The 17,843-nt window shown below is 39.7% G+C and overlaps 1 protein-coding gene across 1 annotated transcript in view; it reads right to left on the reverse strand.

Moving 5' to 3' along the window:
- Nucleotides 1–17,843, reverse strand: part of PPFIA4 (PTPRF interacting protein alpha 4) — a 1,641,692-nt gene that overhangs the window by 223,188 nt on the left and 1,400,661 nt on the right. Inside the window, exon 19 of the mRNA XM_044070202.1 lies at nt 8,155–8,321. Coding sequence (XP_043926137.1) covers nt 8,155–8,321 — 167 coding nt within the window. The remainder of the gene's footprint in view (nt 1–8,154; nt 8,322–17,843) is intronic.

Raw genomic sequence — 17,843 nt, forward strand, 5'->3', positions numbered from 1 at the left:
TGCACAGGACGCGCATGCCTCTCGGTATAACCCTAAAATGGTTACACGCTTGTAAATGTTTCCTTTGCCAGGACAGTCTCTGGAGTTTATAGAAATTATTCTCTAGTTAATTCATAAAACTCAGTCATATTCTCATCACCAACATTAGTTGTTACTATTGTGCTCACCGTTTCTGAGAAATTTAAGTTCAGCAAAGGATTGTTTTTTTGTGGTAAAAAAGCATCGATATTTAACATGTTCAATTTCCCCTCAGGGTTGTAGTCCAATTCCACTTCAGTATTCTCCATAGCGTGGAGGTAACGATACAAACCAGCAAAAACCAAAAAAGTAGAAAAAATATCGTTAGCTCCCAAAGTATCCTTCAGCAAAAGTTCTGAAACCAATGTATCAAGGATAAACTGCAAGGATACACCACGAGAATAGATGCATAAAATCTTCTTTTATTCCAGTAGAAACATAAGATAGGATAAGCGCTTTCGCGTGCGCTGTGCACACTTCATCAGATCAATTAAATCAAATAAAAACACTTCTTATATATAAAAATCCATCCAATAGAATTCAATCAATAAAACCATTAAGTTCAGATAGAACTAATTAATCAATTAAAACTTTACAGCATTAAACTTCTGAAGCTGAAACCAAACGAATGAATTTGACAAGGCTTCTTGCACCATATAAATTCACATTCAGTTATCGCTAAACAAACCTTGTCTTATTCTATTGTTAATCTATTATTTTATTTTGTTCACAATGACATATAAAATTTAACTTCACTGATTGACATTAAACATATATTTGTATATTATTTTTGCTTAGAAATCATGATAAATATACAATTGCTTTTAAATAAATGTGCATTTAAAGCACCAGTTGCCGTTAATTCCATTTCGTTGGAAGAACTTCTTTCATTCCGTAATGGACGGTCACAATAAAAGACATATTTGTATATTGTATTTGCTTAAAAATCATAATAAATATACAATTGCTTTTAAGTTTTAATAAATGTGCATTTAAAGCACCAGTTGCCGTTAATTCCATTTCGTTGGAAGAACTTCTTTCATTCCGTAATAGACAGTCACAGTAAAAATCTCTACTATGCATAAATACATTCTACATAGTATCATTTGACAAACCATTTTACCAGTGCATAATATAGGCTAACTTCAATATAGTAGATGTATATAAAACGTGAATATAAAAAGGAAAATCATAAACTCACTAATAATTAGTAAATATGATAACACTAATAATTACCCTAAATAACACCCTCTAAGACAAACTCTACATGTAAATCCTTTAAACAGAATGTAAAGTTATATTTAATGGACACTTTGTGTTGCTCCACCCCCTCCCCTGCTAGATCAATCTACTTTTTCTCTCAATACCAATTAACTCTGTCTACTCCAAACCTGTTAGACTTGGTCCTGGTCTTCCTCTACCCCCAGCTAAAGTAAAATACTTCTTTCCCTCAATAATACCATAACTATATCCTTCCTATATTGTAAGTATCAAATGAGGCAAATGTGTAATATTAATCACTTGCACTTTTATCCTTTCCCAGCTATGCCTAACTCATCTATGATATGCCCCCCTATGTTTTAACCTAAGTATTGGTTCACAGTTCCTGCTCATGTTTAATCTGCTATGCGTTACGTTTAATCTACTATGTAAGGTGTATGTTGTCTCACTCACTGCTCCATTACTCAAGCATATTGTATTTTTGAATTTAATGTGAATCTTTTCTCCCTGACCCTCTGCTGAAAAGGGGCATTGCTCAGTTAAACCATACTTAGTAACCAATGTGAATGAATAAATGCATTAAAGTGAAAGCATGTACATTTAAAATCTGTTTTCAGTTTTCCAAGCAATATAATTGAACATGTGTTTAAATTGATCAACAGTCTAATTGTTGGTAACACCATCTAGTACCACTTCTGATTTTGTTTTGTTTTTTTTTTCCTGTGAAATATATATTCTATACAGTTTCAAAGAATTATGAGAACATATGTTTACAAAAGGTAAAATACCCAACAATCCTTGTGGAAGTGGGAGGGGTTATTCAGTTCAGTATACACAGTTGATGTTAATAACATATTCAGACTTTTGGCTGTATATACCTGCTTTTTGAGAGCCTTTGTCCAGACTTCTGATGATTACAGGTTGAGAGGTATGCCAGAATGGTCCTGCTGAAGGTCTTGGGTTTGAGTCCCAAATAGACTGCTAATATTTTCCTTTCATTTCGGGACTTCTATTTTTGCATGTATGTTTGTGATTCATACTCACTTGCATACCTCTCAACTGTACAAATTTTCACAGAATGTCCAGATTTTTGGCTCATATTTCAGTCTGTTCCTCATAAAATCTGAGTTTTTCTAACAAATTACTAGGATGATCTGAGGACTGAAGTCACTAATAATGACATAAATGTGAGTTTCAGACTTCAAATCCTTTAGAAAATGTATGTTAAAACAAATCCTGTTACTCTAGCAACTTTCTAAACTTGTAAGAGTAATATTTAAAATATGTCCCCTATTTTTAGGCCTTTGGTCCCCCATTTTGTCAGTCTTTGTCCAGATTTCTTGCACTGAGAGGTTGAGAGATATGAACAGTTGTGTAAATATTCTGTCCTTCACAGATCTGGAGTTTTGTGACACCAAGTTTTATGAGCCTCATTTTTCTCATTTTATACTCACACACCCTATGCTAAGAGAAGTTAGCAGACAGAACTTTCAAAAGTGTCCAGTCTTAGTAAATATCCCTATAATCCCCACAGATGCTAGCAGAATTTCCTATGTTTAAAAGGAGAAATAAAGAGAAAATCCATTATGAATATTGAAAATAAAGATAGTTGTTACTTGAACAGATAACTGCCTGACATGTCATACATAAAATTTTTGCTATCTGCCAACTTTTGGAAGTTTGGCTACATAAAATCAAAGCTCCACGTCTCCTGAAAAAGCGTCATCAATCTAATTTGAATAGAGAGATTCATTTCCCACTTGATGGTAGGAATTTGTTCTAAGAGTGGTCCAATTTTTTTTTTTTTGAGTAAAGGACACCAATATCACTGGAAGAAATGCCATGAGTACCATAGATGGTCACTGAGACATCAAATTTTAGTGCTTAAAAACATTGCTTCACAGGATTATAAAAAAGGCAGGAACTGCACTTCCACAGTAGGTGGCGAGCTTGCCTTACTTTCATATTTTAGGCATTTGATCATAAAATCTTGTATCGTATAAATTTTATATACATAACTTTTCTGAATACTTAAACATTCTTTAAATATTCAGCATTTAAAGGAATACGTAAGCATGTGCAAATGTAAAATCATTTCCTTAGTCACAGACTTGAAGTATCATAGGCTTTCTGTGTAGAAAAAGAAAAACAGTCAAATTTACTAAAAAAAATCAGACTTATTTGGCTTGCATAGAACATTAGAAAAATAAAGAAACGACCTCACTTATACTTACCTCAGTTGTTTAATGTTCTACAGATAAGAAAAAGTGAAATGTATTATCCTAAGTTTGTCTCCCTGACCTAGAAGAAAGTGTAGTTATGCTAATACATTCACTGTTGCAGTCCTTATTTTTGGGATGTGTTGCCTGCAAGTTGCTCCAGTTCGAGAGCTTTTCCTTCTCTACAGGGTTTCAGCAGGACACTACCATTAGGACACAAGAATGTCAGCGGTATCAACGGTGGATTGACCTGTGCTATCTAACTTTTCTTGCCTCAGCAACAGCCAGGTGGAGGACCTCTGTGTCAGCTATCCTGTGGACCTGATGGACCAGCACTATATGCCAAGGTGTACTATCCCCGACGGTGTGCGGGGGGGGGGGGGGTTGAAAGGAATGTGAGAAAAGGTGCAGAAAGGAACTAGAGAGCCACTCTAACCCATGCAGCAAAAAGCAGGAGAGCAGTTGGTCAGGGGAGGGTGTAGGAGTGATAGTGTCTCTGGCAACACTGAATCTACCCCATCATCTACATTTATACTAAATTCTTAACAACTGTGCTTGCATTCATTGTACTATTCACTGTTGCAATCCAAACTTTTGGGAAGATTCCCAAAGCACAGTGTTAGGGAGGTAAGCACAAGAAATTGGGAGATAACACCCTGAAGGATAGCAGAGGCACATCTGGCCCTGGCAGGGATGCTCTGAAACTGTAGTGTCTGCAAAAGGTGTATACAGAAGTCTAGGTTATTGCTTCAAGAACAGTCATGTGGTAACACCATGAAGAAGGCTGTGGTGACCACACTGGCCTTAGTCCTGTTGTGCGCTGGAGTGAATTTTCCATGAGCGGAATAACAACAGGGAACCCTCATGGCAAGCCATTTGGGAAAGATCTTTTCCTGTTTTCCTACTTTCCTTTCTGCACAGGAGACAAATAACTGATCAAGCTCGATGAATTTTGGTTCTGTGGAAAAAAAATCTCTGCTGTCTGCGCACATCAGTGGAATGAAGGTTCATTTCTCAATGTCCTGTTGCTTAGGGAAGAAAACTTATAAATGAATGGCTTTGTTAAGGGACAGTTCAGAAAAACACCTTAGGTATGAAGGAGGGAGTAGTAGAAAAGGATACCCAGTCCTGGTGAAAGATTAAGAAGAGTTCTTTGCACATTAAGATTTCAAGCTCAGAAATTCTCCTAGCAAAGGTAACAGCCACCAAAAACAGTGTCTTCTAAGACAAAAACTAGTTGAAGTAACTGGTTCCTGATTCCTTTTTAGTGATCAAACATGGAGGAGCCCTTTTAGGAACTACCTAACTGAAGACCTAGAGATCCATGTAAAGAAGGGACAAAATGGAAAAAGCAAGCACTTTGACAGATGTGTATGCTGAGCTAGTATTGTAAATGTCTGACAGGTGTTCCAAAACCATAGCCATTTTCACCTTGTTTGAGTCAAGGTTCTTAGACTGGCACTGGTGAAAGAATCATTTCCATTTAGCTATGTTAGAGATCCTCATATTTGGTTCCCTAGCCTTCCACAATTTTCAGCTTATCTTTATAGTACATGTGCTTACATGGGATTACTGTGACAACACCCAGGATGTCCACCTTAAAATGGCTAGGTTGGGGTGTAAGAGGGACCCTTTGCTCCGGGTCAGGAGGTCCAGATACTGAGACAGCAGTTTGCATCTTAATCTTGCCAGACTGTGCATTACAGGGAACCATTGTTGATTTGGCCAAAAAGGTTCTACTAGAAACACTTAGAATTTTTCTTCCTTTTTTTCGAGTAGTACACAGAAGATCAGTGGCATCGGAGGGAATGTATAAAAAGTAGATCTGTTCTATTCAGGGAAAAGTCCTCTATTTTATATCCTCTAAGCTTTGGAGTTGCTGTCCTGTAGCAGAATTTACAGTTAAAGCATCTCTTGCTTCAGATCTTTATCCTGTATCCCCTCTGCTTTATCCCTTATCCTCCCCATCAGGGATTATTGGTAGAAATGCATATGAATCTGGCAGTTCAAGGCTCAGTAGTAGAACTATATTATTTTTTCCCCAAAATTTATCGAACATGAGAGGTACACAGGTAAGGAATCTGGTACACCCCTTACGCTGGTTGGACCGAATCCCTGTTTCACATCCATTCCTGGGATCTGCCAGAAAATTTTTCTCAGAAGTGCAGGTTTCAGTTAGCATCATGCCTACCTCTGAAGCTATCTCCCTGGCCTGCATGTCTAACGTGCACAGCAGGTATGAATGAGTTCCTCCTTGATTATTACACGACTGGGGTGTGTGTTCTTACCTGAAGAACCCTACTTCATTATTTTTATTTTCATTACATTATTTTTTATTCTCTTCTTGTAGGATATTTTGTTTTTCATATTCATGTTCTATACTTTTTTTCCATATCATATACACATTGCTATCATTGTTCTTGTTTTTCAAACTGTACTTGTTTATCACAATTTATCCAATCATGTCCTATTTTCCCACATTTTTCACATCAAATCATATTTCTTTGCTTCATGCCCCATCTTTCCACAAACAAAACCATTTTCTCTTATCACAATATTTTAGAAGTTTTTTTTTATCGGGTTCAGTTATATGTTTGATTATCCAAACAGTTTGATTATCTGACCCACCATAGGTCCCAGTTAGTTTCGGTAATCGACTCTCTACTCTATAAGTAAGATTGTGAGGAGTGAAGCCACCACACTGATGAGTCTTGGGGGGGGGCAAAGCCCCCCCCACACACACACACACACATATAAAAGCACTTTTTGTGTGTATGACTGTGTGTTTGTGATAGTTTTAGTATTGGTTTTGTGAGTGTGCATTTCTGCATGTTTGTATTTTGAAAGTGTTCAACCATTCAGTAGTCAAAGCTTTGTTCTTGACTTGATTGAAGTTGTGAACATGCAATCATTGCAAATAAGATCATAAATATAATATCAGTGCACAGGCTCACAAAATACAGAGTGACACACATAAGCTATTAGTATCGTTTGACGAAGACGTAGACAGTATCAGCTGTTTTGTCATGTAGATGCAAAGTGGACTTACCTATATCTGATGCAATATTGTCATAACCTGTTTCACTGCTGGAGAAGTGGCAATACCCCTTAACAATTAATACTTAATAGTGATGGAATGGAATCTTCTAACTGCAAAGTCATCAAATCCAAAAACTTGACCCCTCCCTCCAACCACCCTTGCATACAATTTCCATATTCTAGCTTTTCTATGGCTGCATTTTGCTTACTTGCGTTACCAGAAGAATTAAAAGAAATTTCTGCAAAACAAAAAAATAATAGTTACTATAAAAAACAAATATGGGTTATGAATAACATGAACAACAGAGATGAAACTATTCAGCATGAATCATTTTTGCAAATAGAATAAAAAAGCACTTTTTTCCTTGTAACTTTTTTAAATATCTTTTATCTCATTTCTGAAGAATACTTCTGCAGTGCAATGTCAATTTCTGCTCTGCTTTCTCTATAACACTTGTATTCATGATCCTCTTTTAGCAGCGTAACTGCTAAATGACTGCAATATCGCCATGAACAGCTTGCTTTGATGCATACATATAACTTCTTGAGTAAAAAAACAGAAAAGAAAATAAACAATGAGTTCTGCACAAAGGGACAAATCAAAAGCCATCAAGTATACCTGAAAGAATATTACTAGCCTTTTTAGGAATTTCCAGTTCATAAGTTCATAGGTTCATAGGTGTGGACAAGGCTAATGGCCCTGGAGTCTTTACAAGCCTAGCCCGTAAGATTACCCTGGCATCGTGCCACTTGATTTTAATTCCCAGTGCCTCTGTCGAGTAGAGCCACTGGAGTGATCCCCGGGGTGAATTTTCTTTTTCCCATCCACTCATCAAGATTTGAAGAGGGCCAGTGAGGCGGTCCGCTTGACATGTATGGGAAGTCTATTCCATAGCATGGGCAGTCTCTGGGTTATGAATCTGTCCGTCCAACTTGTTCTGTTGATTGTGGTAATGAGGTTGAGGTCTCTGGAGCATGTAGTACAGAGGGATTGGGATTTCTTTAGTTGTAACATTTCTAACAGAGCTGGGTTAGACATGACTTTGTAAGTCAAGCAGAGATTGCCTCTAAGTAGGCAATATGAGACAGAGAATAGTTGGAGTTTTTTGAGTCTGTCCATATAGGACAAGTGTCTAAGGCACAGGATCCTCTTTGTGAGGTACTTTTGTGGCCTCTCCAGTTGCTGCAGGTGTCTAGTGAGGTACATGCCAAATGGGGCATTGGACTTGATGATTGGCCTAATGAGGGAAGAGTAGAGAGCGAGACAATGACCTCTTTCTTCGTGGATGCAAAACCCTTATAAGATTTGCCACACAGAAGGACTTTCTGACCACAGTGGCAATGTGGTAGTCAAAAGAGAGGTTGCTCTCAACCTGTGTTCCCAGATCTCTTATAACACCTTCTGTGTTCAGTGGACTACCATTGATGTGGTAATTCATGGGAACCGGGTTTTTCCCAAAAGGTACAAAAACACAGTAAATGAACTAGACCTTAATATTTTATATTGCTCCTCAAAAAAAAAAAAAAAAAAAAACAGGGATCCCTCCTGCTAGCAATGTCATATTTCAATCAAAGTGATCATCTTACAAGGGTTAAAAAGTTTATGACTTTAAATAAAATGCCTATAAATATACAACCAGAAACAAAACCGGCCAACCTTGCACTGCAGCCGCCTCTCGGGTCAGTTGCACCAAGCGCCCTTTTTCCTTCTTTCCAAACAACCGTCCGATCGAAGATTTGATTCCCTTTTTCTTGGCTGTTTTGTGCAGTGAATCTTGGCTACTGTTACTGCTGCTTGGATTGCTGGGTTGCTCATCTAGAAGACTGAAAGGCAGAAGTTCAAGGCTCATTCCTGGAATCAGCAACAGCATCTTAGGAGCAGTATACTGACAGTTTCACATTTGTCAATATTGTTTATGCAACAGTTTCAAATGTATTTGAATTTATGTTTACAAAAGTGGTGTCTAGAGTAATCTTCTTGCAACAGTCTATGTTCTGGCCAGTAACTAACACAGAAATGAATCATATCAGCTATTTCAAGTAAATGAAATACATGGAAGGTGGTGGAATTGCATAATATTCACTAAAACTGAATATACAGAGAAGGAATGTAAACAACAAGAAACAGCTCAGTCACATCTACTGCTGCACATTCCAGTTTGGGATATTACTAACTCCAAGCGGAATGATCAGCCGAACACAGCAAAATAATACTGAACACAATGTCCAAATTAAAGAGCTGTTTAATTCAAAAAAAAAAAAGATTGTTATCTCACATGAACATTAAACAGGACAGTGTGACTTTTATGTTCAAAAGTAAAACACAGCATTTCAATAACATACGCTTCAAAAATTATAAAACCCTAGATGCATTTTATTTTGTATCATATAATTCTAATATCTGTGTAATGCTGCAATTAAGAGTGAGCGTTAAGAAGAATGTTAGAGTAAAACACAGCATATACTTAACCTCTTAACATTCTTTATACCAACTTCACTAAACATGCTACGTTAAAGTATAAACAGTATCTAACAGAAATAAGACATACCTAGAGTACTTATCATGGATTTAATTTTATCTGCATCATGTTTGGAGACATTCCCATTACTGTAACAAAATTCTACTATATTACATAGGTATGATTTATTCTTAAATGTACTGCAAAACATCACCAGCTGGAAATAGTAAACAGTTAACAAAAATGCAAGCAAAAGCAGCTGATAACCAAAACTGTGAATGAGGACTCAGGAAGAAAGATGGAGGCAAGCAAAGAGATGTAAAAAAATATGACTGTTGGAGGACAGCGATTAGAAACAGTAACGACCATTCAATGGGAATGAGGAGACTGAGAAGAGAAATGGAAACAGGTTCAAAGAGGAACAACACAGGGTTTGAAAGAAAATGGTTTCTTTATACATGAAGACCATAACAGAGCTACTTAATTTCATTTAAAGGAGAACTCCATCCAAGTGTCAAGTTTTTCTTTCTGAAAATTTATTTCCTTCCCTAAAATCCATCACTAAAGATGTCACGTATGGAAGGTATAATTTAATAATTATTCCTTTTGTTTTATGTCTGAAATTATGTCTGTTTGCATGTCTTTCCTGCATTTGTCGCATTTCTTTCCTGCATTTGTCTCATCATCTGTTACATCAGAAAGGCTACTAAGAGTGGCATAGTAATTAAGTTAAGCTTCTTATTCCAGCTGCAGAGTCATTTACAAAACAATGGCTCTTAAACAATAGCATTTAAATGTGCCTTTTCAGTCACAGATTGCCAGCATCACATGTCAGATAAATACTCTAGGATGGAGTTTGAACAAAAGCAAGACTTCCAAGCTTAGGTTTAGGGTTGCCACCTATCTGTTTTTTTTCTGGACTATCCAGAAATCAAATTGATTCTGCGGCAGTCCAGAAAACACTGTACAAACTCCAGTATTCTGTTTCAAAAAAAGAAACAGACCATCCAAATTTGTTAAACTGGCTGATTCACTATGCTTTTTTTACAGAAAAGCATAGTATATCAGCTGAAAGCAGGTATCAGGAACAGAAAAAAGATCTGCTGATGTCATAGTGACATCACAAATGGGTGAAGCGTGGGTGAGAGAGGGGGGTGAGAAAGGGCGGGGTTACGAGTGATGTGAGGGGTGTGGCCTTACTCCGGTTTTAGCCACAACAAAAGATGGCTACACTACTAAGGTTTCGAATGCTAATGGAAAGTAAACTAATTCTCGCTTACTATTTTTTTATAGTATAAATTAGTCTTTCTGTTGAATCAAACTCTGAGTGCGACAAAGAAGGTATTTTCATCTTATTCTTCTGATTTTATGCCAGTATTTCATTTTGCATTTTTCTGCACTGTATTTTCTATGAAAGTGCTTCTTTCATCTGTTGTTTTGTAATAGTGCTTTTGGATTGCATACATTGTTTTGTTGAGACAAGTCAGTGTCTTGGGGATGGAAGACTTGCATCAAAGACTCTTATTTCTAGCAACAGTATTAAAAACTTTGCATGCAGCTTAGCCCAAATAACAACTATTAATCAGAAGGGTCAGATTTAACACATTCATACCTCTCAACTGTCCAGATGTTCAGAGAATGTCCAGATTTTTTGCTCATATTTTTGGTCTGTTCCTCATATTATTTGTGGATTTCTGGCAAATCACTGTGATGATCTGAGGAATAAAGATACTAAATAATGATATACATTTGTGTTTCGGACTTCCAACCCTTCAGAAAATGTATGTTAAAACAAACCCTGTTACTCTAGAAACGTTCTACGTTTATAAGAGCAATATTTAAAATATGTCCTTTGCCGCCACCCCCCCCCCCATTTTTGTCAGGCTTTGTCCAGATGTCTTGCCTACACAAGAGAACCACAGTAAATAATCCTCTTATCATACTGTTTTCTCTCTGCCCCTCTAAAATGACATTAGGGAGGCAAACATTGACTGTAAAACAAAATAAGGCCACGCATGGCAACCACCTTTCAGGCCATTTTGGGGTATAGCAAATTTGAAAATAATAACCTACTTTGATACACAGAAATTAGTAATGTAGAAAACTTCACAGATATGCTGAAAAACATGTTTTTTTTTTTTCTTCAGTGTTTGCTGAGGTTCTCCTTTAAATACAAATCACAAAATAATGGAATACGAGTTATCTTACCAGTAAGCCAAAAGGAAAAAACGTACTACAGAAATTACAGAAAAGCACGATTAAATGTGCACTGGAAAGGGACTTGCTGTAATAGCAAACCAAGGTTAAAATGAAGATGACAGGAAAAAACGATTCTTGGTAACACAGCACCCCCGCCCCCTTTCTTAAATACATTAGAAGCATTTATTTCTATGGTGCACAACAATTATCAGTTAAGAATAGGGGATTGTCAAGTAAATAACACTAATGATATTATTCACTGAGGTTGGGTCACGGATCCTCATTCACAGACTCTAAACTGTCAAATTATGCTTATTTTGAAGTTGCAAAGGAGTCTGTGGGGAAAGTATCAGTTTCCGGATTCATCTTATTCCTGTCATTCCACCTGAAATTCAGGAAAGTAATCTTGAGAGAACACAGACACTACAGCTGAGACTTATTAAACTCCTTTCCTCAGACAGAGACACACAGTTAAACACAAAACTGCCTACTCTGTCAAGATCTGCATGCACACAAACAATTCATCCCATGTAACAAAGTAATGAGGAAAGCACAGTTGTGTACACGTACCATAAACGTAGATGTTCCAGTGTATTCACTGTTGCAGCCATTACATTTGGGTTATCCCTGCCAGGGTAGCCCTCGGCCGGCCTGAATACCAGAAACTTAGTATTTCTGCATCGGCTGCTGTTGCTTGAGGACTGACATCAGGTCGTCAGTGGTATAAAGTACGGCAGCCGATGCCATTACATCAGTTTTTCATGCCCTAACCTGTCGGGAGCCCCCACAGTAGGAGGCCAGATTCTGGTGGAAGAACCCCACTAGTGGAAAATAAATACCAATATGTCCCTTGTAAGGAAAGGAGAACAACAAGGAAGAATGGTAATAAATGGAGAAAGACAATAAAGGGGGTGGAGGGAGGGAAACCAGGACTCCAACAGTGAATACACTCGAACATCTGCATCTATGGTAAGTGTAAACAACTGTACTATGTTCGTCGTGTTTCACTGTTGCAGTCATCACATTTGCGTAGATTCCCAAAGCTGAGGAAATGGGGGGAGGCCATCAAGGAATCTAGGATGCCCTGCAAGACTGCAGAGGCAAACCCTGCTCTGGATTTGGAGAAAAGAAGTAGGTGGTAATGCTTGGTAAAGGTGTGAGCAGATGTCCAGGTGGCAGCCTCCAGGATGTCCTTGGTGGGGACTCCTCTAAGGAAAGCTGCAGAGGTGGAGGCTGCTCTTGTGGAGTGTGTCCTGATCCCCTTGGGGGGAGGTTTACCATGCTGTTTGTAGCAGAAATGGATGCAGTGTGCTATCCATTTTGAAATGGTTTGCTTGAAGATGGCTTTGCCTTCTGCCCCTGTAGCAAAGCTAACCACAAATTGATCAGACTTTCTGAAGGATTTACTTCTGTCCAGATAGTATCTGAGCTGTCTGTGTACATGTAGAGAGTGAAGAATCCTTTTCCCCTTGTTCTGGGGATTAGGAAAGAAGGTGGGTTGAGAGCCACACTGAACACCACCTTGGGCATGAAGGATGGGTTAGTTCTGAGGGATACCCAGCCTGCATGGAAGATGATGAAGGGTTCCACAGCCATGAGTGCTTGCAGCTCAGAGATTCTACTGGATTAAGTGATGGCCAGATGGAAGGCTGTCTTCCAGGAGAGAAATTTTAGCTCTGCAGAAGAAGCTGGTTCGAAAGGAGGCAGGGTGAGCTTTTCCAAGACAAAGTTGAGGTCCCAAGCTGGTGTTGGTGCCCTTCTTGGGGGCCACAAGTTGCTATCCCCTCTGAGGAACTGTTTGATCAAAGGGTGTGAGAAAAGGGGCTGCTCAGTGGGAAAATGAGCAGAAATAGCAGAGGCATGATTTTTATACAGGAGAAAGACAGACCACTATGTAGTAGGTCAGCTAAGTAATCCAGGATGAAAGGGATGGAGGGCTGTGCTGCATTGTTGTGAAAGCATGCTGTTGCCCACAAAAGAAATTCCTTTCTGGGGCAAGGAATTATAGGTAGAAGAGTTTCCAGGTCTTGAGAGTGTTGACACCAAAGGCTCTTTAGGTACCATTGAAGTTTCTTCATATGCAGTCTGACATATGGAATGAAGAGTATGCATGATGCCACGAACCCCAGAGCTTGCAGGATTTTCCATGCAGAAAGCTGGGGCCTGGTGGCCAGTTGAGAGAAGTAGGCTGAAAGGAAATATGTTTCTCTGGTGTAAGGTGTGCTATCTGGGATGCTGTGCCCAGACTTGCTCCCAGGAAGATTATACTTTGGGTGGACACCTGTTTTGAATTATTTTCATTGACTGTGTACCCTAGGGAGGGTAGTAGGCTCTTTACAAAGGCCTGGTGTTTGAGCAGATTTTCTTGGCTGTCTGCCTGAATAAGGCAGTCATCTAAGTATGGGTAAATTTGAATATTTCTTTGTCTGCAAAAGGCAATGGCCAGAGCCAGGCATTTTTTGAAAACTCTGGGAACAGTAGATAAGCAAAGAGTAGTGCAGAGAACTGAAAGTGTTGAGATCCTGCCATGAAGCAGAGATATTTTCTGCATGATTCCCTGATAGGAATGTGGAGGTAGACCTCTTTTAGATCCAGGGTGGCTAGCCAAGCGTCCTTGGACAGCATGGGTAGCAGCTGCTGGAGGGTGAGCATTTTGAATTTTGGGATCATCAGGAAGGTGTTTAGAAAGGATAGATTGAGCATGGGGCACCAGCTGCCCTCTTTTCTGGGCACCAGAAAAAGTCTGGAGTAGAAGGCTTGGCCTATCTGTTCTGCAGGAACATGCTCTACTGCCTTCAAAGAGAGCAGGGAATGGATTTGCTTTTGAGCCTTTGCCCACTGATTTGGTGGTAGATCTGGGAAACCTTTTAGGGTTGGAAGGGTGTGGAAGGAGAATTTGTATCCCTGAGACACGATGTTCAGAACCTATTGGTCCTTGGTAATGGTGGCCCAGGTGCTTGAGTGAAAAGAGAGTTTTCCTCCTAGGGGTAAGTGAAGGTGGGCAGAGGGGAGGTCGGGAGGAGGTGAGTCATTGTGAGTTCTTACCATGAGAGGGTGGCTTAGAACTCCCTGGTTGTGAAGTGGAGGTAAGTCCACTACTTAGATCTCTGCACTCCCTGGGCTGCTGTCTGGGAGTCTGTTTCCATGGGGCCTAGGCTGGGCCTGTTTACTCGGAGCTGGAAAAGACCAGTGCTTGGAGGGGAAAATGCCTGCTGAACCTAGTGGGCTGGACCTGTAAGAAATATTTAACTGTTTGCATAGATTTTGCATTTTCTTCCATATTTTTTTAAGACCCCTTCTGCCTTAGTGCCAAATAAGTTATCTTTGTGCAAGGGGGCATCCAACTATTTAGATTTGACATGGCCTGGCAGGAGTTGTTCCTTAAGCCATGCATGTCTTCTAATGACAGATCCAGTGACTGCTGCCCTGCAAGAAGCTTCTAGGGCAGGAAAACCACACTGCAAAGCGTGTTTAATTACCTAACCTGCAGAATGCATTAAGTCTGGTAAATTTTTAGATTCTGGTCAAGCAAAAAAGGAAGATATTTTTTGTTTAAGGAGTTCCAAGGTATGTTGCTGATATTTAACCATATGGAACTGACAATTTAGTGCCCTGATAGCAAGAGTAGCGGAGATGTATACTTTTTTACCCCATCTGTCCAATGCTTGGGAATCCCTGTCTGAGGGGGTGAGATTCTTAGCAGATGTTGCTTTAATCCCTTTTGGCCCTTGAGAAATTACCTCAGGGTCAGTTGTTGGAATTTTAAAAAAGATATTTGTGTGAGTCAGGGACTCTGTAGTACCTGCTTGGTTTTCTGGGAGCAGAAGGTAGGGCGTCAGGAGTCAAGTTGGATTCAAGGAAAACATCAACCACCACATCTAGGACTGGGGGGATGGTCAGGGGTCTGTGTTGCAGAAGATCTAGGAATTCCCTGAGTCTCTTTTTAAACTGAGGGTAGTCCTGACTCTCACATTGGAAATGCTCCCTAAAAGTATGCAGGGTTTCCCCAAAGGAAAATTCCTCTGGGGGAGAGGCTGAAAGAATGGATTCCTCTGCATCCGAATCCTCATAAGTGGAGACGGGTTGCATGTTTTCATAGTCAGATGCATCAGATTCATCTGACTCTTGTTCAGACAAAACTACTGGGGACAGATCTCTTTTCCTTTTTGAGGGGGTAGCTTGGCTTCCCCTGATTAGCATGATAAGGTCTTCCGCCATTTTAAGCATTTGAGACTGAGGCAAGGTAGCAGGCACCTGAGAGTGGGTAGTCGGTTTCTTGGGTGTGGTTCGAACCCTGGGCCTAAGGAACTCTGTTGTTTTTGAAAGAACGGTAGTCGCGAAAGAAGATGTCGGTTTGTGTCGAGATACGACGGTGCAAAGGACTTCCTCAGAAGCCAGTGCCTGCTGAGTGACTTCGGACCCATCCAGGGTAGAGATGACCACATGATCCTTAGACGAAGAAGAGCTTTGTGGCATACCAGACTCCAAAAGGGTCTCGGAACCAGCCTGCAAATTAACTGAAGTAGGCATCAGGGGATGCAAAAGTGCCTTACTAGTACCAGAGGACTGACGACTAGCTTAATGGAAGCATTGTTGGAAGGATTGGACCTGTGCTATCTGTCTCTGTCTTTATCTTTACGTTTTTTCAGAAGATCTCCTGCCAGATGGCTTACTGAAGCCATATAGGAATTAAAGGAATGTAAACGAAAATATCTGGCTACAATAAGGGCCCAATGACAGATAGTTCTGGTGTTAAACAAAGCACAAAAGCGACAACAGGGGACATCGTGGTCTGGGCCTAGACAAGTGATGCAGTAAGAGTGGAAGTCTCAGTGTGGTATTTGCTTTCCACAGGCGAGACAATTATTAACTTTTTATGACATGGGTTAGTGCAAGAAAAAAGGATCCCCAACAGGGTACTCATGCAAACTGCTTCTGTTTCGGGCTCCACATCATGAAAGACTGATGTAATGGTGTCGGCTGCCTTACTTTATACCACTGACAACCCGATGTCAGTCCTCAAGCGACAGCAACCGACGCAGAAATACTAAGTATCTGGTATTCGGACTGGCCAAGGGCTACCCTGGCATGGATAACCCAAATGTGATGACTGCAACAGTGAAACATGAAGAACATCTACTCTGTGAGCAGAATATGGCTGCAGAAACAAGTTCAGTGATGAAGACGAATTAGAATGGGGAACGCGGGGTAAGCAGACAGTTACAAAAGCTGAAGCAGTCTTTAGAATAGAAAGATGCAATTTAAATTTAATCTAAAAGTTGGCACAGTGGTCAGGGATCTGGCTATGAATGTACACAGTAGCCTTACCTTCGACCACCAAGTGGTCGCAGAGGTGAGGAAATCTTTTTTATGTTGTGCACCCTACAAGTAAGAGCATGGCATCTAGGTTCAAGAAGGTCATTATCCCACTGTATTCTGACCTTATCAGACCAATCACAGAGTACAATGCTCCCTTTGGTACGTACCTGACCAGCCATATACAGCAATTAGAGCGACCTCAGGGGTTCCTTACCAAAAAAGAATACAAGGGGTAATAAACCTGCCTTATACAGACTGCCTAAAGCCCTTTCCCTTAACTCAGTCACCTATTGATTGCTGAGGGGGTAATCTATGGCTGGCTTACAAGGCATTCACAAACCCCACATTTACAAATTTCCTATATTCACAAGTCAAACAGCACCAGAAATACAAGGTCTAGGGACCTGGATTTTGTCTGTGACTCAAACAGAATATACTGATGAGACAGATATGTGTCCTAGAGAATGCCCCTTCTATGGAACAGGCTTCCCATCCATGTGACGCTGAGGTTGTTCATTATCCAGTTTAAGCACAAACTAGACCAGTGGATATGGAATAGGAAATCTATACCAGGCCTGGTACCATGTCCCTTATGGACAGAGGTAGCTTATAAATGCCTGTCTCTCAATGTCCTATTCAGAAAGAGGACATCATTATTCTTTCAGGAAAACTTGGCAAGTATTAGAAAGGTCTCGCCCCCCCCCCCATGTTGTTAACCTAGTAACAATCTATGGACCTGTGAATCTATAAAAGCATGCACGTCTCAGGAGGGAATTGATCTAGAGACTCTTGAACAGTTCAAAAATAATGTGCCACAAAGTTCTATGTTTGAAGCTCTTAATGCCTTGAAATAATTAAATTATATTTAAAAAGAAGATCTGTCATCTAGCATTTTTCGGCATCAATAAAATATGATATAATAAACATAACAGGTAAATGTGATAAAGGATAATGAGGGAAACGTACTCGCAAGCGAGGAGAGTGTGTTGAGGAGATGGAAAGAGTACTTTGAGGGGTTGATGAATGAAGAGAATGAGAGGGAGAGAAGGTTGGATGATGTAGGGATAGTGAATCATGAAGTACAATGGATTAACAAGGAGGAAGTAAGGATAGCTATGAAGAGAATGAAGAATGAAAAGGCTGTTGGCCCAGATGACATACCTGTGGAAGCATGGAGATGTTTAGGTGAAATTGCAGTGGAGTTTTTAACCAGATTATTTAATGAAATCTTGGAAAGTGAGAGGATGCCTGAGGAATGGAGAAAAAGTGTTTTGGCACCGATTTTTAAGAATAAGGGTGATGTGCAGATCTGTAGTAACTACAGAGGGATAAAATTGATCAGTCACAGCATGAAGTTATGGGAAAGAGT

Source organism: Protopterus annectens, chromosome 4.part1 (assembly GCF_019279795.1).
Source record: "Protopterus annectens isolate FY-2018-M chromosome 4.part1, PAN1.0, whole genome shotgun sequence".
Lineage (NCBI taxonomy): Eukaryota > Metazoa > Chordata > Ceratodontiformes > Protopteridae > Protopterus > Protopterus annectens.